The sequence below is a fragment of the Phyllostomus hastatus genome, unplaced genomic scaffold (genome assembly GCF_019186645.2).
Source record: "Phyllostomus hastatus isolate PE091 unplaced genomic scaffold, TTU_PhHast_1.1 phas_scaffold_1674, whole genome shotgun sequence".
Taxonomy (NCBI): Eukaryota; Metazoa; Chordata; class Mammalia; order Chiroptera; family Phyllostomidae; genus Phyllostomus; species Phyllostomus hastatus.
The window spans coordinates 17,745,020-17,769,631 of NW_025334011.1; the positions used below are offsets into that span (position 1 = coordinate 17,745,020).

At 32.2% G+C, this 24,612-nt stretch overlaps 1 protein-coding gene across 11 annotated transcripts in view; it reads right to left on the reverse strand.

The window, feature by feature from the left end:
* The window catches only part of MLLT10 (MLLT10 histone lysine methyltransferase DOT1L cofactor), a 243,144-nt gene that overhangs the window by 45,622 nt on the left and 172,910 nt on the right, over positions 1–24,612 (reverse strand). For 6 of the 11 annotated variants that reach the window (XM_045857921.1, XM_045857916.1, XM_045857918.1 and 3 more), the window contains 4 exons: positions 23,898–24,150; positions 19,563–20,132; positions 12,406–12,450; positions 11,538–11,570 (listed from right to left, as the gene is read on the reverse strand). In XM_045857921.1, the coding sequence (XP_045713877.1) occupies positions 11,538–11,570; positions 12,406–12,450; positions 19,563–20,132; positions 23,898–24,150 (901 nt within the window). The remainder of the gene's footprint in view (positions 1–11,537; positions 11,571–12,405; positions 12,451–19,562; positions 20,133–23,897; positions 24,151–24,612) is intronic. The other 5 variants (XM_045857925.1, XM_045857919.1, XM_045857926.1 and 2 more) reach the window with 5 other exon arrangements.

The window sequence follows — 24,612 nt, forward strand, 5'->3', positions numbered from 1 at the left end:
CATGCTCACTCTTAACTGATCTAGAAGTATTTGAGACATACGTTCAGAATTACAGAATTATTATAAATCATGGGACATCTCAGCTTCTTCTTTCCATTAGTAAGAACAAATGGTCACAGATTTAGAAAATAATCTTAAAAATCAAAACTTAGGCATCTAGACCCTGACAGGTAAGTAGTTTTAGAAATCCTAAACCCCACCCTACCATGTCTTAGCAATACAGCAGACAATGCCAAACAAGTCCAATGGGTAAGAACACAGTAACATACTTCATTCCACCAACCATTCAAGATTATGGAGAATTCCTTCCAACCATAATTTTTGTGACTACAGAGCTCTAATACTGTTTTATATCGGAAGGTTTCCAAACTACATTAGTAGTTTCCAAACTAAGTTAATTTAACACTATTACCTTTAGAATCATGTTTAAGTTTGGTACATACCTATGAATTTAAGTTCCTGCTTTGTTAGTGTAGAATTATAATCTTTGTCTAAAGAAAAGAGATATTTTAATTTTGAGTTTTTCATAACTAATCCCTAAAAACTATTATGTTAGACAAGTTGAGGAATTTAAGTCATATGGGAAGAAAAAAAATCAGTAGTTAAAGGTCCTAAAAAAACCTATAGAAATTTTAAGTCATTATAAATTTGTTTTCACTAAAATAAAAAAGGCAGATTATTAATGGCACTACCATTTAATTACCTTAAAATTAATTCTTATAAATTCTTATAAATTAATTTTCATTTATACTAATTCTGTCACTCAATAGGAACATTTCAGGTTCTGTCTCTCTTGCAGTTTCAATGAGGAGCTTATAAATTCATTTTGCTTTGTAGTATAGTTAACATGCATACTGAAAATTACTTTTTCTCCCCAGTGGCTGACTCACCATCCATATATCAATATCCTCTGTGTTTACTACTTAAAAGTCTTTGAAGCCTATGCCCAGAAACATATAGTAATTCAAGAGACAAAGTAGCTTAGATGCTTTGAAATGGAAAAGGTCTTTGAAATGGAAAAGGTCTTATCTATAGTATATGTCTTATACTACTTAGCTGGGCTATACAGTATTAGTCAGTCCTCATACACAGGAACTAAACATTGGAATGGAACAGTAGTGTTTAGTGTAAACTGGAATGTGACAATTTATTGTACAGAAATAAAGAACACACCAACTAATTAGGTAAGAAGAAAAAACAAGTTTATTGTGATTAAATGAAAATAGAACTAATCTCCACACTATACAGAGAAACAACTCCTCCCCATCAATAATATCTCATTATACATAGTGAATCTCAAACGATTAACAGACTAGGAAACTGTTATGCCTGAGAATTCCTCATCTCTGTTCTTAAGATCCCTACCTTCGTAATGCTTTCCTGAAATAAAAAGGGGGCATATGAATAACAAAGATGTAGTTTACTACAAACTAATCTGACAAATCTGAGTAGGATACCATTCGTGAGGGAGAATGTTAATTCTAAAATCAATTAGCATTCATACTTATTCTGAATCCTATAGCAGATATCTATGAATAATTTGTTGGCATTACTTTGCCTCTTCCATCAAGTGAGATTTGTTTAATGAGTATGGTCATGACAAGCTATAACCACCATAATTAAAGAGTATTTAGAAGAACAGAAATTGGGCACAAAAGTCAATTAGCAATATACTGCTGTGAAAACAGATCTAGGCTCTTTAACTACTTTAACTTTCTATTGTAAAATATGTTAAAAGTAAATGAAGCAACGCCAGCCATTACTGTAGCAAAGAACCAAGTTACTACTCTGAAACCAACAACACTGCCTAATGAAAGTTTCATTCCCAAAGAAAATGAACTAAGAAAATGAACCTTACTAAGAATATATGAAACTCATTCGAGGACTGTGTAGCAACTGACAACTTATTCACTCAACATTACAGAGAGTCTATTTGATAAGCTAAATACTGATGAAATAAAGACAAATAAAACCCAACCCCTACCCTAAATGAGTTTATAGTTTAGTGAAGAAGAAAAATTTGTAAACACATAAAAAAATTTAGAAAGCACCAGAGTAAAATCATACCTGAAATATTATGATGAAAACCAAGTTGATGATATGCTAGTTTCAACTGGACTATGAAACTAAACTATAATCCCTGTATGTATGTATGTCTGTGTGTGTGTGTATAAATATGGATTACTTGTCTCATTATTATTAAGCATTTAAAAATATACCTACTAAATGAAACAGAAAAGCTACACATACAATTTAGTAATATCATGAAACCTATATAGTCAAGCTGGCTAGTTCCAAGACACCACTATAAAACCAAATGTTATGAAATGCAAGGCATTTATTTTCACTTCACAGGCATCTATTTAAAATTTATCCTCCATATATTGTTCTTTGCCTATCCAAATTGCCTCCAATACTGATCAAAAGATTTCTAAATATCTTTCTCCTACCTGTTCTGTTTTCTTTTTTCACTGTTGTGACAGTAATTTTTATTATTATTTCTTTAACTCTTAAATTTCCAAAATTTCTCTGGTCACATAAAATTCATCCCACTGGGCCTAATTTGTTGTTGTCGCGGTTGTTTTTAGATTGGTGAGGTGTTATCCTAAAAGTATTTTTCTTTGTATTGATATTCTTATTTCATTATCAGAAAACACCAATTTCAAAAGTTTATGGTATATTTTACATACACCCAAAAGTCCCAAGATCTTTCTGAAAAAACACCCAATCAAGATGTATGCTTAAAACTCAACATTTATGACTACAAATATACAGTATTTCCTTAGTCCTTACAAGTATTTCAAAACATCTCAGTGCACTAATAAATTTTAATTTCATAAAGTTCTCTATAATAAAATATTTTGAGATGCATCAGATGCTATAGAGTAAATAATAAAAATAATCCAGGTTTCAATGCTTCAAAATATCAACTGCATAATGAAAAAAAATGTTTCAAAGTTTCACAAATGTGAGACAGTTATGACTAAGATATGGATCACAGAAACCAGAACAATTGTCTGGAAAAGCAACAGAGATAGACTGAAGAAGGGAAATGAACATACAAGAACCCAGAAGTATTTTTTTAAGTAATAATTCTATAAAAGGTGTCAGAAAAAATTTGGCAGGAAATAAAAATTATATTAGTTTTACTTTTTAAAACTTTGTTATTTTGCTCTTTCTATTTTTCAATTACAGTTTACATTCAATATTATTTTGAACTAGTTTCAGGTATATAGCATAGTGGCCATAAAATCATATACTTTACAAAGTGTTCTCCACCCCATACATTTCTCTTAGCAATATTTTTTTTCTGATACATTTTCTAGAGCGAGTGAAACAAAAGAAAAAAAAAAACAAATGGAACTGTATCAAACTAAAAAGTTTTTGCATGGTAAAAGAAATTATCAAAAAAAAACCCAAAAGACAACCTACTAAATGGGAGAAGACACAATACTTGCCAATGATATATATCCAAGAAAGGGTTAATAGCCAACATTTATAAATAACCCATACACCAAAAGAACAAACAATCCAATTAAAAAAAAATGGCAAAGGACCTGAATAGACACTTCTCCAAAGAGGACAAAAAGATAGCCAACAGATGTATGAAAAGATGCTCAATGTCACTGTCAGAGAGATGCAAATTAAAGCCACAATGCAATAGCATGTCATACCTGTCAGAATGACTATCATCAGTAAATCCACAAAAAAGTGTTGGCAAAAATGTAGAGAAAAGGGAACCTTTGTGCACTCTTGGTGGAAATGCAAACTGGTACAGCCACTGTGGAAAACAATATGGAGTTTCCTCAAAAAATTAAAAACACAACTGCCTTATGACCCAGAATTCCACTTTTGGGAACAGATCCCAAGAAACTTGAAACACTAATTTGAAAGAATATGTGCAACCCTAAGTTCACTGCAATGTTATTTACAATAGTCAAAGGTATGGAAGCAACCCATCAATAGATATGGATTAAAAAGCTGTGGTACATATATACAATGAAATAAACCATGTTTAGTTTTAAATTCTACTTTCACTAGATAAAGAAAGGAGGAAGGCCATACCAACTGATAAAACCAAGATTTAAATTACAGATTTAGCAGAAAAGAGCATAACAGGAACTGCAAGTAGATTATACTGATACAGCATACAGTTGGAGAGAAGCAGCAATGAGGCTGGAGAGTTAGTTAAGTGCCAAATTATTAACAACAACAATAAAACCCTCCATATGCTAAGGAAGATGAATTTTATCCCCTTAATTCCATAAAATTCTTAAAGGATTTAAGTAAGACAGTAACATGGTCTGACTTGCAATTTTCAATAAACTACTGACTCTAGTAGCACCTAGAGAATGAACTGGATAATGGAATGAAGGTTAGGGGGTCACTGAAAGAGTTCATATGACAAATTATGCAGGATTACCCAAGCACAGGCAATGGAAACAAAGAAAAAAACAAATTAAATTAAAAAAATAAAACAGGAAAAAAGCTTTAAAACACAAATGATGACAAATAAAACGAGAGGGGAGAGTTTAATTTAACTCCCTAGTGTAACTCTAGTAAGGTGAAGTACCATAGGGCAATAAAGAACACAAGAAAAGCAGGCTTAGAGTGGAAATAGAGAGGTTTATTAGGTTGTTGGGAATAAATCTAAAACTGAAAGAGAAAATTCTATATTAGAGGCACAGATTTGGAAATCTAATGAGTATGAACAACAGCTGAATCTGTAGGCATAGTTAAAATACTTTCCGAGGGAATATGCATATGACAGTAAGTTAAAAAGTAGAGGAGAAGATACTTGGAATAAAACAATTAAGGAGTACTGAAAGGAATCATAAAGGATACTGATACACTTACAGAAAGGCCTCCTTTCAAACAAAAAAAAAATCTAACTTTCCACTTCAAGAAATAAGAGAAAAAGAATAAACTAAATCCAAAACAAGTAGAATGGAAACAGTAAACAGCAGAAATGCAATAAGGAACAGAAAAACTACCTACACAGAAAATGAATAGAACCAAAAGTTGATTTAAAAGCTGAACAAAATTCACCAATCTTCATCTAAACTGATGACGGGAGGCTCAAACGACTAAAATCAGGAATGAAAGATCTTACTACCCCACCTAAACAACAGGGATTATAAAAAGAATACTATGAATAATTATATGCCAAGAAATCTTAAAAAGCAGATGAAATAGTCAAATTCTTAGAAACATACAAACTACAAAAATTGACATGAGACGATATTTCTCCCAAGAACATATACAAATGGTCAATAAAACATGAAAAAATGCTAATGTAATTAATCACTAGGGAAATACATATCAACACCACAATAAGATACCTCCTCACACCAACCTGAATAGATGTGATTTTAAAAAAGAAAAAATAAGTCTTGGTGAGGATGTAGAGAAATTAGAACCCTCATACTGTCAATATACTACTAATGGCAACATAAAAAAATAGTATAGCCTCTGTGGAAAACAGTTGGCTGTTCCTCAAAAAGTTAAACATAGAGTTATCACATGACCCAGCAATTCTACTCCTAATTATATACCTAAAACAAAAACATATGTTCACACAAAAATTGTGCATGAATGTTCACAGCAGCAGCATTCATACTAGCCAAGAGGTGAAAATAACCCAAATGTCCATCAACTAATGAGTGGAAAATCAAAATGTGGTATATCCATCAAATGTATATTAATTATTCAGTCATTAAAAAAGAATAAAAAACTAGTGCATGCTATAACATGCATAAAGCTTATGTTTGAACATGGAAAACATTATGCTAAGAAAAGGAAATCAAACACAAAAGGCCACATACTGTATGATTCCCTGTATGTCTAAAATCCACAAGGACAGAACGTAGGTTAGTGCAGCAATTTGCAACCAGTGTGCTGCAAGAATTTTTAAAACATGCAATACCTGACTATTTAGCCAGGGACACAATGACCTCTTTTCCCCTAGACTGTCAAATAAATGAATGACAACAACCAACACAACAGTAACTATGTGGTGTGAATGAATCAAAATTATACCAATTCTTTTGTCAGACTGGCAAAAAAACATACTTTTTTGCTGTGCTGCAAAATCTTAGAAATTAGTTTATGTGTGCCATGAGATGAAAAAGGTTCAAAATTGCTGGATTAGTGGTCGCCAGGGGATTGTGGAGGATGAGGAAGAGGGACTGGGATTATGTGATTTCTTTTTGGGTTGATGAAAATGTTCTGGAATTTGACAATGGTGACAGATGCACAACATTGTGAATGTACTATTTTAAAAACCTCTAAATCATACTATTTTAAATGGTTAAAATGGTAATTTTTGTTATATGAATTTTATCTCATTAAAAAATTGGATTTGAAAAAGATAATGAGATACTGAAGTAGTAGAGAAAGAACCATTTATTTGAGAAAAGAGAGAAATATAAAAATGGGATAAGAGGAAGTGTAATTTTCTACATACATACATACATGCATGCATACAAAATAACTAATTAAAGCAAAGTAATGATAAACATAACATCCAGGATAGTTCCTCTGGGAATTGCAGTGGTGAAAAGCATATGCTAGATTCAACAGTGTTGGTAATATTCTATTTCTTAAATTGGTGGCAGGTTCCAGAGTGTTCGTTTTATTAGGATATGCTGTGTAATTTCTATACATTGCCACCAGTGCATCAAATACTTCATATAAAAGTCAGGAAAGGATCTATAAAAAGATGGCAAAATATTAGCAGGTATTACATCTGTAATGAATTTGTGATGTCTGAATTACTCTCTGAACTCTTGAAATATTTTATAATTTAAAAAAAGAAATGAAAATGTAGTGGAATACAGGGCTTCAAAACAGAGTGGTCAACACTCTCATTGCAACAAAATAACAAACAAACAAAACGAAATAAACCTTGACTATCTCCTAGAATTGGTAATAGGAACTGGTCACTAGTAATTCAAGGGGGAAAAGTTCATTGAATAGCTGCGAAAGCCAATATTATTCTTTAAATATGTTTGTTGTTAACAAAACCTAACCCTGAATGATAAGTAATATCTTCTTAAGTAAAGCAGTCAGAATAATGGTGAGCAAATACGGTATTCATAATAATGCCTCCCCATTCTCCCACCCCCACCAAACACATCCATGCTTTAATGCCCAGAACCTATGAGTGTTAACCTTAAATGGCAAAAGAGACTACACAAATGTGTTTTAATTAAGAACCTTGACATGTAAACATTATTGGTTATCCTGGATTGCCTGGGCAGGTCCAATCTAATCATCACAGATCTCATCAACTTTGAATCTGAGTACCAGACAGACAAAAGCATGAGAGAAACTTTACCTAACATTGCTGGCTTTGAAGACAGAGGATGGGGTTACAAGGCAAGAAAAGCCAGCAGCTCGAGAAGTAGGAAATAATAAGGAAACAGACTCACAACATTACAAAAGAAAAAAATGTCTGGAAACACTGATTTTAGCCCAATGAAATCCATCTCAGATTTCTAACCTGTAAAACTGTAAGACAATAAATTTGCACTGTTTTAAGTTTGTGATAATTTGTCACAGCAACCATACAAAACAAATCAAGGAAAATAAGATGACATACAAATTCTTTTCCCTTCCACCCTCAGTGACAAGTCTCAAGCTTTTTATTAAATGATGCCCCACGTAATAGAAAAAAAAATTTTTAAGCGAGCAGTTGACACTTCACACTCGTTAAACTGATTACTATCAAAATACAGTGAGTGTTGGAAGGATGTGGAAAAATTGGAAGCCTTGTGCACTGCTCATGCGAATGTAAAATCGGGCAGCCACTATGGCAAACTGTATGGTACTTTCTCAAAAATTAAAAATAGAACAAAACAAACAAACAAACAAACAAACAAAAAACCCCACCAGAACTACCATTTGACCTAGCAATTTTACTTCTGGGTAAAATGGAGACTCCAACACACATTTGTACATCCACATTTAAAGCAACTTATTCATAATAGACAAAAGGTGGGAGCAACTCAAGTATTCCTCAAAATATAAACAAAATGATGACATATCCACACAATGAAATATTATTCACCCATAAAAAGGAAGATAATTCTGATGTATGCTATCATGTACGTAAACCTTGAGGGCATTATGTAAGGTAAAGTAAGGCAGTCAGTCACAAAAAGGCAAATACTGTGTGATTCTGCTCACATGAGGTATCTAGATATCAAAGTCATACAAACACAAAGTAGAATGGTAGTTGCCAGAGGCTAGGAGAAGATGAAACAGGGTTGTTTAATGAATTTCAGTTTTATAAAATAAAAAAGTTGTGAAGACTGATTATACAAAAATGTGAATATATTTAACACTACTGAGCTGTTTACTCAAAAAATAGTTAAGCCTTGGCCAGGTAGTTCAGTTGGTTAGAGTGTCATTCTGATACATCAAGGTTGTGAGTTTGATTCTAGGCCCGTCAGCACAATTAATTACAAGAACCAACTAATGAATGTATAAATAACTACAACAATAAATTGATGTTTCTCTCCAAAATCAATAAATATTTATAAAAACAGTTAAAATGATAAATGTTGTATGCATTTTACTATAATCTTTTTTAAAAGCTAACATCTGAGGAGAAAAAGAGAGAAAACACAAACATATGAACTTTTCCAAGTAAATCCAAGCAACTCTCCCTTAATCATCCATAGGCTAAATATCACTTTACTAGATGACAATCTAACACTTGTCTTTGCAATTAAAAACATAAGTCCAGAACAATTAAAGAAAGTCAAGAAAAGGAAATTAAAGACATCCAAATTGGAAAGAAAGAAGTAAATGTATCTTTGTTTATAGATGACATGATCTTAGAAAAACCCAAACACTTCACCAAAAAACTGTTAGAACTAATACACAAATTCAATAAAGTTGCAGGACACAAATCAATATACAAAAATCTGTGTTTCTACACACTAATAATGAATTATTAGAATGAAAAATTAAGAAAACAATCCAATTTATAACTGTATCAAAAATAACAAAATGCCTAGAAATCAATCCAACCAAAGAAGTGGAAGTTCTTTACACTGAAAACTATTATATATTAATGGAAGAAATCCAAAGAGACACAAATGCGAAGACAGTCCATGCTCGTGGGTTGAAAAAAATTATATTATTGGAATGTCCATACTACCCAAAACAATTTACAGTGTCAATGCAATCCCCATCAATATTGCAAAGGCATTTTTCACAGTAACAGAACAAACAGTTCTAAAGTTTGTATGGAACCACAAAAGATCCCAAATGGCCGAAGCAATCTTGAGGAAAAAAGAACACAGCAGAGGCATCACAGTCACTGGTCTCAAACTGTATTATGTAACCAGTCATCAAAACAGTATAAATACTGGCATAAAAACAGACACATAGATCATTAGAAAAGAACAGAGAGTCCATAAATTAACCCATACATATATGGTCAATTTTACAACAAGGAAGCCAAAAATATATACAATGGGGAGGGAAAGAACAGTCTCTTCAATAAATGGTACTAGGAAAACTGGACAGCCACATGTAACTAATGAAACTGGACCATTATCTTACACAACACCCCAAAATAAACTAAAAATGCATTAATGACTTGAACGTAAAACCTGAAACCACGAAACATTATGTTCCTTCTAAACACATATAAACTTTTTTTCTTATCATTATTCTCTAAACAATATAACTATTTGCACATCATTTGCATTGTAGTAGGTATTACAAGTAATTCAGAGATTATTTAATGTGTACGAGAGGATGTCTGTTGGTTATATACAAATACTTTGCCCATTTTATATAAGGGACTTGAACATCCACAGAGTTGGGTGTCCAGAGTAGGGGGTGGGGGATGTCCTGGAACCAGTTCCCTGTGGATACTGAGGAATGACTCTATATCCACCTCCATGTTCATTGCAGCATTATTACAATAGTGAAGACATGAAAACAACCTAAATATACATTGATGGATAAATGGATAAAGGGAATATACACACACTGTAATATTATTATTCAGCCATAAAAAAGAACTAAATCTTGCCATTCATGACAACATGGATGAACCTTGAGGGTTTAATGATAAGTCAGAAAGAAAAAAATAAATACTGTATGCTCTCACTTATATGTGGAATCTTAAAAAAATGAACTCATAGAATAGACAACAGATTGATGGTTGTCTTGTGGAGAGTGGGGGAAGGGCGAAATTGGTAAAGGGAGTCAAAAGGTACGAGCTTACAGTTGTAAAATAAATAAGAAATATAAGTCCATTACTTACTTCATTTTTCTATTCTGTGACTAAGACTACTAGAGAGTTCTCTCAAACAATCTTGTAAAACCAAAAATTTTAAAGAAAACCTGTGCTCATTTTATTTATCCTGTGGCATTAACTTCATTCATCCACACAGAGAAACATGACAAGTGTACCATCAAATTAACATATCCCAGTACTTTCTCAGTTAATAAAGGCAAAAGATTAATGTGGCAGTTCATTTACAATTGCTCCCCATGATTATCTACTTTCTTTTCACCCCAAATATACTCTTTTTAGACTTCTAGCATGCCTCCAAATGCTAATACTCCAAAATTAAAGAGGAAGTCTAAATTTACCTATGTAAACTGGAAAAAAAAAGTTAAACCTCTCCTTTTTTTATATTTCCCTACCAAAGACTGGGTAACATGTTTAGTTTATTCTCAAGAATGCTTCCAATCCCTTTTCCCTTTAAAAAAATCTCATATTCAAGAGTTCCTTTTTATCTGAAGTATTCATTACCTAAGGCTCTCCAGTTCCAAGTTACACAGGGAAACAAGAGTTACAATAAATTCATGCATTAATAAAATGATCACTTATAACATCACGTTCCAACTATCCCCACCTTCAAATCAACATGAATATCTATGCCTGCTCACCATGTCATTATTCTGTTACTGGCTGTAGATTTGTAAGCACCTGGCATATAATGCAAACACAATGCAAATTGACTGCAAATTAAACTGCATTAGCAAAATATGCAAGACTTCATAAAGTTAATAAAGAAAACCTGGTCCCAAATTAGATATAATTTAAAAGGCTATCTTCTTTTTTATTCTTTATGTGGAATATAGGGATAAATTATAAAAGTTATCTATACATTAATGTAAAATCCTAAAAATAAAATTCTCACTCCAAGTTGTGGAAGAAGCTGTAAATTCCTGATGCAGGTACCAATTACTAACTGTAGTGGCAAGAGAGAACTCAAAAGAACTACAAAAGCTATGTGCAAAAATAAAGACTCATAAAATTAGAACAACACTATTACATTCTGCTCACAAAGAGATAATAAAAGCCAAAGTGATGAACTATATTGACCTATTATCATCCCAAAGGCAGTCTACAAAAAGTTTTCACTAAGTTGCTGAATAACTGACTCATGGTAAAGCTGGTATTCATCTTATCAATAGAACATGCAAGTTTTCAATCAGGATTCTCTATAAAAAGCAACCTTTGTGATAAATGAACCGCTGGAGAAGATTCTAATAAAACTTACCATTATGTATTGCATTCAGCAACTCTGAGAAAGCTTTTAAGTAAGGAAAAAAGGACTTCAGGTTAAGATCATTCTCAAACACACAAAAGAAATATAGGCATAGGCTAAATCACTATGATAAAATCTCAGTATCATGTATCACTGCTTCAATCATTAAAACTGTAAGGCAGCTCATTTTTGACAATGGTATAAAATTCTAAATATTGTACTTGTCAGTATATTTCCTACTAAATTTAAATGTTAGGTATATTATCATAATGATGACAAATTTCCTTAGTAATAACTCATATACAAAATCACTTTTAAGAAGACGCTTAGTACTCTAATTATGTAATGTCTTTCTTGCAAAAAGTATCTGAATGAAATTCTATATAGGTAAACCCACCTCTGGTTACACTCAATAGTATTTATTATAAAGAAAAACCTCATTTTATCATCTAACCCCATCAAACATTCTCATATCCTGGACTTCATAGTCTCAGCAAGTGTAGCAGTCTAAGTAAGAAAGCTATCTAATGTCAATATATAAATACTGAAAATAATATTAACATCAAGATTAATGAAAACCAAAATATTGAAAATATTATTTTACTGGTGACAGACATCACAATTCTGCAATGGAAGCACCATATTAAAGGGCCAAAAATAATTAAAATTTGTTCGCAATTTGACTGTAATATGGATCCTGAACACAAGACAAAGCAGCAACTTAAGATATCTTTATATGAGAAAGAAATCTATTCAATTAAGAACAACCTGTATTTTGAAAAATTAAAATTTAGAGGTTCAGAGGTGGCATAATATACTAGAAAAAGCACTAGAGTAGGAGTCAAAAAGCCTGGGTTACCAACCCAGTTTGACAACTTACTAGTTGTTGGACATGCTCCATCATGCCGATACTGCATGGAAATTTCTGTTGGGAGGGAGGAGAAAGGAAATCAGCAAGAGGTTGTCAGTGACTCAAGAGTAGAAAAAGAAACAGGCCAGAAAAATAGGAAAACATTAACCTAAAAAATCTAGCTGAGAAGAGCAAACAGAACTGTGGGTACTGAAATGATAAGCCAGTAATTGGGATGTGAGGGGCATGAAGACTAAATATGAAGGAATTCTCACAAATCTTAATGAGATAATGTAGGAACATATGTGTGTGCATGTATGGACAAAGAATGAGGAAAACACATAAAAGCTTACAAAAGAATCTGCATAATAAATGTCTAAGAATAAATGGATTCACTAAGAGAAAGTATAGTTAGGCAATGTGATAAACTAATGTGTTTTATGTAATTCATTAGCTGTGAACCGTTTATCAAAAATATCTGAATGCGGTGGTCAATTAGAAATTACAATTTAAGTATGAAAATTATTTAGTTTATATATAAGCAGAAGCCATTATGATTTATAGAACAGTATAAAACTCATTAAACCACACTCAGCTTACTTTCTTGTAACCTTTCATTTTTGATGACACTAATGAATGAATAAGCCATTACTCTTATTCTTTTACTCCACCCAAATGAGAACAAGAAGAGGGTGACATGAGGCAATAAAACAATGTTAAAAGCAAAAGCTGCTCAGAAAATGGGAAATAAATTCTACATGGCATTGCAAAGGCAAAAACACTTGATAAAACCAGGACTAAGGCCGTGACTTACAACCCTGCTAATCCCAGAAACAACTGGTATGCCATTAGCTAACAGTAATGGTCAAGTTCTGTTAAAGAAAGGGTATCTGGGAATTCTCTGGATATTACAAAACCAAAAACATGACCTCTAGGAACCATGTGCATAACAGAGCCTTTCAGGGCAACAACATATGTACCTTGGGGGTTGAGCCTAATCTTGGGCACACTGTGAGTAATTTGAAATAAAAACACAAAGCAAAATAGAGCAAGCCAGTGCTTTCAATGATTGTAATGTTAACAGAACTTTATCTTTGATGCTGTTAAAAAAATGAAACATTTAGACCAGTTTAGTGTAAGTCTTTTCCAGGGAACACTAAAAAATGAGAGATGGTAGGAGAATTTGCTACCTTAATAGCTCATTAACAAATCCAACAGAATTGAGATTTAAAAAGGGGGTGAGGGCTACTGAAGAGACTTAACATGGTACATTACAGAGAAATGAAAGCTGTTTAGAATGGCGCTGAAAAATAATCAAAGGACACTTAGAATGGCCAAAAAACTTTCTCAATGGGGAAAAAATGGAATATTGCTATTCAGGCCTTTAATCTAATATTTCTGTGAAAAGACAGCTATGGCGCAGGCCCAAATGTCCACTCACTGAAGACCAAAACAAAATCAGGGGATTTTCCAAGAAAGCCAATGCGAGGGTATATCATGGTTTTAGCAGCATCCAATATCCTATATGATTTTCATTTATTACACAATATAATCAAAGTATATAAAAATCACTAGCCTGAGTCATTAAGATAGGTTTGAATTATGCTTAATAACTGTATCTATCTATCCCTTGATCTACTACAATACTATACTAGGAACTCTATTCTGACATTTATTAGATTAATATTTGTAGCTTCATGATTCCCTTATTTGTTTACAGAATCAGTCTATTCCTAATTAAAATATTTTACCAGGGTAAGTTTTATCAGTTTTATTTTATAACCTATAACATAAATAGGGATATATTTAACAAGAACCCTTCCAAAGTTATTTATATGGCCTCAAATTAAACTTTCATAACTTTTATATCTCTGAGGAAGTCAGAACAAACTTCTCTTGAAATAATGTTTGTATTAATAACTCATCTCCATGAAATCTTTAAGATTTTAACATTAAGTAGATAGGATCACAACCAAAAGAGTGCCTTTCTAGAATCTTCTTTTGCAGCATTTATCGCCACTAAAAAATTCCATCACTGAAACGGTTTTCCAGTATCTTAACTTAGAAAGGTATGACATTATATTAAAGAACTAGTGACAACTATAATTTTTAAAAACAGGGAGCTGTGCCCTGGCTGGTGTGGCTCAAGCACCAGCCTGTGAGCCAAAAGGTCACTGGTTCAATTCCTGGTCAGGTCACATGTCTGGGTTGCGGGCCAGGTCTCCAGTTGGGGACATACAAGAAGCAATCAATTGTGTGTGTGTGTGTGTGTGTGTGTGTGTGTGTGTGTCCGTGAAAATAAATAAATAAATCTCAAAAAAAAGGGAACTGTATACTTTAAAAGACAGTATGCAAAGAAAAAAAGGTTAAACCATCAATTCCTTATCATTAAACAAATACTATATTTTTCTCAGAGAAAATAAGATGTTTTTGTGAAGAAATAAAGTTAACTTTCTTTGGGATTGAATACACAATGGAGTATACAGACTGCATTATAAAATTGTATACCTGAAATTTATATAATGTTGTTAATCAATGTTACCCCAATATATTTTTTTAAATGTTAACTTTCACTTTAGTAAATCAGAAACTCTCATAATGTGGTCAACATATTTAAATAGGAAAAAAGAAAAGGACAAATACTGCATGTCAGCTCTTTCAAATGCTGTACTAATATTCAGTGTCTCAAAAAAACTGGGTGCCTACTTGTTAGGATCTCAAAAGAATATTTGTAGGAAAGAATTCAACAAAAAGCTTAACATAATCTGTAAACCAAAAGTTACAATCTTTTGTCATCACTTAAAACAACACACTAATTTTTCAAGTAAAACAGTAGGTGCTTCATCAGGATATACTTCAATTTACTAAAATAAAAACCTTACAATCCAAAGCGCTGATCAAGTAAAATTAATTATTTATAAAGCTTAATTATTTGTAAAGCTTTCTTTTTTTTTAAAGATTTTATTTATTTATTTTTAGAGAGTGAAGGAAGGGAGATAGAGAGAGAGAGAGAAACAATGTGTGGTTGCTGGGGGTCATGTCCTGCAACCCAGGCATGTACCCTGACTGGGAATCGAACCTGCGACACTTTGGTTCGCAGCCCGAGCTCAATCCACTGAGCTACGCCAGCTGGGGCCTGTAAAGCTTTTCATACAACCTGATTATAAACACCCAAAGGCAAGTACAAAATAACTTGTAATACTAAATACTAACCACATGGTACGTTCTCAGTGATTGCTGGTGGTATTCATTTTTTAAAAAGATGTTTACCATTTACTGTTTTGGACAAAAACATCATTTGTTTTTTTCCATAAGACGGCCCTGAATGAAGTCTTCAACTTCATTCGAAACAATTTTGTGAGATTGTTGTGACAACTGTCACATCAGCATGCATGTGACAAAAAAAAAATTGGTGAATTTTTGTATAGCCGTTGTAAGACTAAAGATGGAGGAAAATAAACATTTTTGTCATATTATGCTCTATTATTTTAAGAAAGGTAAACATATAACTGAAATGCAAAAAAAAAAAAAAGATTTGTACAGTGTATGGAGAAGGTGATGTGAGTGACTGAATGTGTCAAAAGTAGTTTGCAAAGTTTCATGTTGGAGATTTCTCACTGGATGATGCTCCACAGTTGGATAGACCAGTAGAAGTTGAGAGCAATCAAATTGAGACATTAATTGAAAACAATCACTGTTATACCACTCAGGGGATAGCCAACATACTCAAAATATCCAAGTCAATAAAGTTATTGGTGAAAATGAAAAACATATCTTATTTTATGGAAAAAAACTAAACAGGCTTTCTGGCCAGCCCAATATTAAGCTCTGAGAACTGTGCTGGCAATGAGCAGACAGTGGTGAACATGACAAACACAGCCCCTAACTTTGTGTGGCTAGGATTAAAGTGCATGTGATAGTTTTAATCTCATGGCCAAAAGATGCTTACAAATGTCACTTTCATTATTACTAAATTATGAACCTGTCATTATAGCAAATGAATCTCTTTAAAAGGGTACCATGAAAAACAATTCTTGATAATGTACCACACAGTATACATTTTCTCCTTCTTATTTACTTATACAGGGAGAAAGTTTCCTGCTTTTACAATTACTGAATGAATTCTCAATCTAAAATCAATCCAGAGGAAAAATTAATATTTTCATGCTAAGAGGAGATACTGTTGCAAGTTAAATTACTTGCTCAAATTCTCTCACTGATCCTATTCCTTAAAGTATGGTTGACATGTACACTACTGCGGTGTTAAACTCTCACCAGCAAACATCCATTGAATTTTATAATTATTTGAAATCAGGAAAAATGCATAGCTTCATGACTCAGAGCTGTGAGAATTGTTTCTTTTTTATATGAGTAACAATACTTGATACTCATCAAGCACTTAAGACAGTATGTAACATATACTATTTCAACAACAGTTGGTAATCCTTAATTTATGCCAAGAAAGCATAATCTCTAAATATCAATGGCATTTAGCTAGCTTCTTCTAGGTAAGGAAAACTTCTTAGTACTAAGTATATCAATAAGAGAGTACTCTGATTTAATCCTAAAAACTGTATTAAAACATATAAAATTAAAGAATATATTATCTTGAATAGTTTTAAGTAACTAATCTTATTTCATTACTATAGTTTCACTTTAACAAGAGATACAAGTATAAGTGTAAAAAGACACTGAAATGCAAACTTAAGTTTTTAGGTACAAGTTTAAGAAAAAATCCCAACAAGTCTAAATTTCAGCCATTTATTAGCATGAAATAATATTTACGGTAAAAGGAATACAAAGTCATTTTTCTTCCACAGATGTACCAGAAACATTGTCCTCTGCAAGTAATCACTGTGTAAAGAATACTATTTCTTATGCCTAAAATCTCCCTAAATCTGCAATAGGTAGGAATAGGAAAATCTTTTCAGAGGTGTACCATATTTTGCCATGTATAATGTGCATTTTGCCCAAATTCTTGAGGGAAAAGTAAGGATGTGCATTATACATGGGTAGTACTAATTCTGTATCTATATGTTTTAAATTCTTTTATTTATGCTTATGTGTTAAAAGTGTAATTCTAGAAAGCAATAACTATATCTCTATGTTCCAAAATAAATGCTAAAATTCCTTCATAATACAAAAAGCAAGTATCTAAATATAAATATTTGAATTAAAAATTAAAATGTAAGTTTTTTTGTGGGTGCACATTATGCACTGAAGCACATTACACATGGCAAATTAATTATTTTAGTTCCATTAATTTGAAGATGTGTTTCAAATGGTATCTAAATGCAATTCCTGAAATTCACTAATCATCAGACTAGACTTCTATGTATCGAAATTAGTGAGGATCTCTTCACAAAAGCAAATTTAGGCTTAATTTTCTCAGTAAGTTACTCATTTGATTACTGTGCCTCTTGCTAAAAATGAAAATAAACTCAAGTTTTTTTCTGAGTAAATTTATCTAAAATTACTTTTTTGTGACTTGGGGCTAAAACTAATTGCTAAATCACTCTGGTCTCAAATGTCAAATATGTTTCATATTACATAAATATAATATATGTTCAAGTGTGCAATATGTTCATACCTTCTTAATAAACTAATTTCTCAATGCAATTTATATCCCTCCTACCCAAAATAGTGGTTCTCAGACAAGGGAGATTTTTGCTCCCTACTCCCTAGGGGGAAACTTTTTTTGATTAAGGGGTGGGGGTGGGTGCTAGATGTCACTGACATCTAGAGGTTAGGGCCTAGGGACCTGATAAACATCCTACAATGCACAGGACAGCAATGCACAACAAAAAACTACCCTGACCAAAATGGCAATACTGCAGTGACAAGATTGAGAAATCCTGCTCTAGAACCACCTCTCATGCTACTAATGAAACAATCCTTCTATACTTTCCATTTCCCAAAAAAAAACAAAAAAAAAACCCAACCAAACAAACAAAAACACCATACATGTCAAACAGGTCCACTACTAAGTTATCTACAAGAAACAGAAAGAAATCCCTGATATGTGATCTTTGAAAACTTATTTTACCTGTCTCAGACTCAGTTTTATCAGCTATAAAATAGAGGCCTTAATACTTTTCACTCTATAAAACTGTTGTGAGGATTATACATGACAATAATTATAAAGTGCTTAACAGACCCTGGTGCAAATAAATGATAGTTATAGTTATTATTTTTCACATCTCCTATCCCTTATAATGGTATCTCACTTAGGTTTACTTAATAAAATGATCTACACAACTATAAAAATCCAAAATTCTGTATTTATAAAATATATATGAACATTCTTAAATTGTATTTATTATTTTTCCATACTACTTCCTACCATTCTATCAACAAATAAAACTGATAAAATCCATTAAGAGTTTATTTTAGCCAAAATCTCATTTTTACAATCAGAAATAATTACCTTAAATTCAAGATGCAATTTAAAATATGTCCATTTAACTAATATTTAAACAGTTAAGTTTCTGTCCAAAAACTTGCATTTAAATTTTTAAAAAATTGAAAGTAATATTTGTAACATAAATACACATTAAAGAAGTATTTCAACGGTGTGAATGAATAACAACATGTATAAATTCATTCATACTATAATAAAGATAATGGTAAAACTGTTAAACATACTGGAAAACAGAAAAAATATAAATCATTTCAGTTCCTGAAATGTGCTTGTTAAAAATACATAAATTTAAATCATGTATCACTAAGTGAAAAATATTCCAGATGGAATAATTCAGGTAGAATTTAAGGAATTATTGAGAAAATAAAGAGTGAAATTTAGAGAAAGAAAGCTCAAAAGCAAATACCAATCAAAAACAGAGCAAAAACTTTCACACCTTAAATGTTAATTCTTAGTTGGTTTTAAAAATACTGTGCAAGTGAAGCAAAAATAAAAGTGGAAAATTCTAGGTGTTTCATAAAAAATAACCAGTAAACTATTTATCCTATATTTAGTTAAGTTAACATCAGATTAGTGCCAAACATCTTTTTCAAACATCAAATTGTCTCTCAAAGAGCAAAACATATTTTTTTCATCAAGATAATCAAATATCACTTAGCAACTCAAGTACTATCACAACAACAGTTTAAAATGAATTTACTTTTTGGAGTAATGGAAGAGGGATGGTGGTGGAAGTAAGGAAGAAAAACAACGGGGAAATCCCTACCTGAACCAACTGGAGATGAGCCAACACTAAGACTTTGTAAACTTCCATTCCTGAGCAATGTAGGAGATTTCTGAAGACTAGAGCTTGTTATACTTCCTGCAGCTGATGCTACAGATGATGTTGGTGAAGCAGAAGAAACTGAGAGATGAGAAACATTCTCTTGATTTTTGTTTCCTTTGGGTCTACCAGGCCCATGCTTACTTTGTTTATTTCCTTTTCTTTTCTTTTCCTTTACAGTTTCTTCTTCTATGCCAGAAGTTTGAGCCCGCTTATATCCTGCTGTGGGAAGGCTGGAATTACCCAAATCTCCAGGTGAGTTTTCAAAGCTCTTAGGCTGTGAAATAACAGCTGAGGTCGAAGGGAGACCAATTATGGAACTAAAACTATTTACCCCCCCTTCCTGGCTTCCAGACTCTCCTTTATGTACATCTTTGGTTGATGATGACTGTTGGGAGTGAGTATAACTGTCATTACGTAGATCTGAGTCTGTAAAGCTCAAAAAATCCTGGGGAGACTGTACTGAACTTCCCGAAGATGATTTTACACTGCCTGGAGTTCCTGAAAAACTGCCTGTAGTAAAAAAAAAGAAAAGAAAAGAAAAGAAAAAAGAAAGAAAGTACGAAGGGGGGGGTAGGAAAAGAAAAAATTGGATGCAAAAGTTCCCATGAGCAGTAGAAATGATATAATCATCAAAAATTTTGAGTGAGAAAAAATAACTATAAAACTTAGGACATCACTTACATAATAAAGATAGATTTTTAAAAGGATTATTACTGAAAACAAGTTTATCTACAAAATTATCTTTAAAATACTTGTCATTTTATAGTTATTAAATTTAATTGTAAACTCTTACTTATATAATTACCAAGATATAAGAAGTACTTTATTTAACCTACCTTAAATTTACTATGGCAGCATTCTTCAATTCTCCCCCAAATATGTGTATGCTTGAGGTAGGATTGAAGGATAGCAAAATCTCAAGAACACACTGACAAGACTATAACTGGACTTGGAATGACATGGGGAACTTCTTTTTCAATTACTAAAGGCATAATTATAAAATGTTCCCAACATAGAGTAAGAACTGAAAGCTGTTTTGTAGGTTGTAAGTTGTTCTGATTTTCTAGATAATGAAGGTGAATGTTGTTACTCAGTTAAAGCTACCCTACCAAAACACAGATTTAATCAAATAATAATGATCACATAGAACCTAAGTTATATACCTTATATTCTTCCAATCCACTTCTCATGGAACTGCATACAGCAAAGAAACCAGCCACTAACATTCTGCTATTGTTTTTTCAAAGTAAAGTCCCAGGAGAGGTTCTCCTCTCATGAACCTCTTTCACAACTGCTTATTCTTTCCACACTCTTTAGGTAAAGAACATTTGTAGCCCCTCACATCATTATGAGCTGTAAGAACCTCAGGTTCTTATTACCATATTTTGCCGTGTGTAATGCATACTTTTCCCCCAAAATTTTTAAGGGAAAAATAAAGATGTGTATTATACATGGGTAGTACCTGAAATACCTTGTATCTGTCCTTGTGTTTTGTAATTATTTGTTACATAAAATTTCTTGTACCATAATATGTTCAAAAATAAGAGCTAAAATTCCTTATAATACAGAAAACAAGTATCTAAATGTAAATAAATAAAAATTGAATTAAAAAATTAAAGCAAAAGATTTTTTTCTTGAAAGTTCAGGCCAAAAACATGGGTGCACACTATATACAGGAGCACATTATACATGGCAAAATATTGTGCCTGGCAGAAAAATAATATGGTTGGGATGAAACAACAGTTTGGTTCCTCATCCCATCACACCAAATCCTGTCTACAGGCTTGCCAAATGAAATTATCTTAGTTGTGACCACAAGTCTAAACATATTTCACAAAATTAAACTATGTCATATTTTAACTAATGGATTTAGAAACAAAAGCTCACAATAAAGTGTTTACTGGAGTAGGAAGGAAATTTTAAGCTGTTATTTTATTGCAGAGCATATTCATAAATAATCATACATAAATCCACCTAAATATTTACAAAGATATTTTTTTCCTCACACACAAGAACTTCTTTTTAAAATATCAAGGTTTTAATTTTGAAATTTTAAGCTCTTCTGAAATGGATTATATCAAAAAAGACTATTAATAGTTTGAAATTTAACTTTTTCAAGATAATATCTGTTTTATGCATTTATAAAAGTACTTGTTCCTATGTAAGCATTTTCAGGCTATGTCTATATAGAAAATCATATGGATTAAGAAGACATTTACATTACAGCAATCATTTAAGGATAACTGCCATTTGCCACTTAATTAGTAGCTATAAGGAAGTTCTTTATTAGCCACTCTGATCTATCATTATTTGTCTTTCTTCCTACACATTTCTGTTTGTACAGCTGGCACTAATAGTGTAACAAATACTTTAAATTTAGTCTATCCAGTACTTTAAATGCTTATTTTCTAAAATTCACATACTACCTGCACTGAAAAAAAGAAAACCAAGTATCTTAAATATCCTACCTTTATATTTCACTTTTTATAGACTATTACCCTCAGGTATAAAAAAAACGTATCTGCTACCATTGTCTTAACAGAGGCAGGAAAAGACTCAATGTTGTGAAACAGAGAGATTCCTTTTCTAAATGAAAGTACTTCAAAGATACATTAAAAACTCAAAAATACATTTTTTTCTTTTAAAGATATTACTTATTTATTTTTAGAGAGGGGGAAGGGAGGGAGAAAGAGACAGAGAGAGATATCAATGTGTGGTTGCCTTTCATATGCCCCCTACCAGGGACCTGGCCCACAACCCAGGCATGTGCCCTGACTGGGAATCGAATCAGCGACCCTTTGGTTCACAGGTCCACACTCAATCCACTGAGCCACACCAGCCAGGCTCAAAAACACAACTTCTATAATGGAAAATAAGTTCTTAATTGTACAGATGTTTGAATTCTCCTAATACTACATTTAAAAATGTGAATAAAGTTACACTAAAAATTAAGGTTTTACTCTTTATTTTCCACAGTGGCATAAAAAACTGATATAAAATAAACTTACCAAAATAAAACAACAAGTTTGGCATTTTACCTCTTTTCTATTTGTCTATTTTTGGTATTGTAAGGCAAAATTAAAGAAAGGATTTTTGAAGATCTCAAAGCCCAAAATAACAGTTTCAAATATACAAATATAGATTTAATGAGGTCAGCAGACTAAGTAATCTCTCTACATCTTCACATTATATCTTGGTAGACTTTGGATACAATTTTTATTATTAGCAAAAGCTTCAATAGAGTAAAGAAAAGGACCATTGCCCACCCTCTCCTTTACTCCTAGAAGAGTAAAAAAAAAAAGGAGGGGGAGGCATTTACTGTATATTTTACAAATATATTTATCTCAACCAGTTTTAACATTTATATGTCTCAAAATATTTGTGTCCATATTAAGAATTACACAAAGTAGCCCTGGCTGGTGTGGCTCAGTAGTAGACTGAGCACTGGCCTGAGAACCAAAGGTCGCTGGCTCGATTCCTGGTTGGGGCCAATGCCTGGGTTGTGGGCCAGGTTCCCTGGTGGGGGGCACACAAGACACAACTATACATTGATGTTTCTCTCTCTCTCCTTCTCCTTCCTTTTCCCTCTGTCTAGAAATAAATAAAATCTTAAAAAAAAAAAAAAAAAGAATTACACAAAATTAAAACCTAGAACATAGGGCTAATATATTCTAAAATTTAGCTGAGTTACTCATGTAAAACACAGCATGCCCAGTCAATTTTAAATTTAACTTAAACAACAAATTATTTTTCAATTGGACATGCTGTAAATATAGCTGCCTTACCAAAAGATATGTAGGCTGAGCAAAATTCTTCTTTAACATCAAGCTTTGTAATGCATTAATAACCAATAACACTTTACTGAGAACTATTCAGATACACTAAAAAATTACCCAATACTTGTTTACTTTCAAAAAATATATACCTTAACTGTTTTAGTGTATAATTAGGAAAGGTAAATAAAAACAATTTATAAAAAAGATGACTATTCTATTAACAGAAAGCAAAACTCCAGCTTTTGTTGCTTTTCTCCCCAAACTTAATTTTATTCCATATCTATTTAAATATTAAAATTATACTTCAACTTTGGAAGGACATGTCATAATATAAAAAAAAGCAAAAGTCTCAAAAACATTTTAACAAGAAACACTAGCCTTGAAAGTAATCTTACTACAGTACTAGCTATCAACAGTAAAAGCAAATTCTTTTATAAAACTTAACTACTATTGATCATCATAAGAATAAGTATTTTAACTAAAATATTATAATTAATACCTTGCTGGAAAGGGCTAGCTGCTGACACAGTCGTTCCTGGATTTCTTCCACCAGGCTTTCTTCCCCTTTGACCTGAGCTGTGAGTTGAAGATTTCTTCCCTTTGCCCTCTGACCCTCTAGCCTCTGAAACTTCTTTTCCACTAGTTGTATGCGCAGAAACTTCCTGAAAATTTGCATTTGTAAATCGTGCTGCAGTATCTTCCAAGCGCTTCAGTGATCCAGATATAGAGTTGCTGCTAGTGCTTGTATAAGTCTAACATGTTCATTGAGAAAGAAAGGAAAATGAAAAACACTGATTATAATTTGGTTACTGATAATAAAAAAAAGATAGCACATTAATAATAACAAATACTATTGAACTTGTAATGTAGCATATGAAAGTTTCCATTATAAAAACAAGTAATTTCACCTAAGCATTATATAAAAACTATTTGAATCTGTTACAAATACTCTTGTAAAAAATGCAGATAACTTATAGCTATTTGAGCATCAAATTGCAGCAATCAGTAAAAATATGTATTAGTCCTATTTATTCAGTGACATATAGTAAATAACACTGAAAACATTTGTTTCTCAAACAATAGAATTCTCAACAAGAACATACGATACTTCCTACACATGAAATTAAAATAATCTATATTGTTCATCTCAGGAAGGCAACAATTAGAAGTGAGGTGCCACAAATCAATTAGAGGAATACAGCCATGAGATTAAA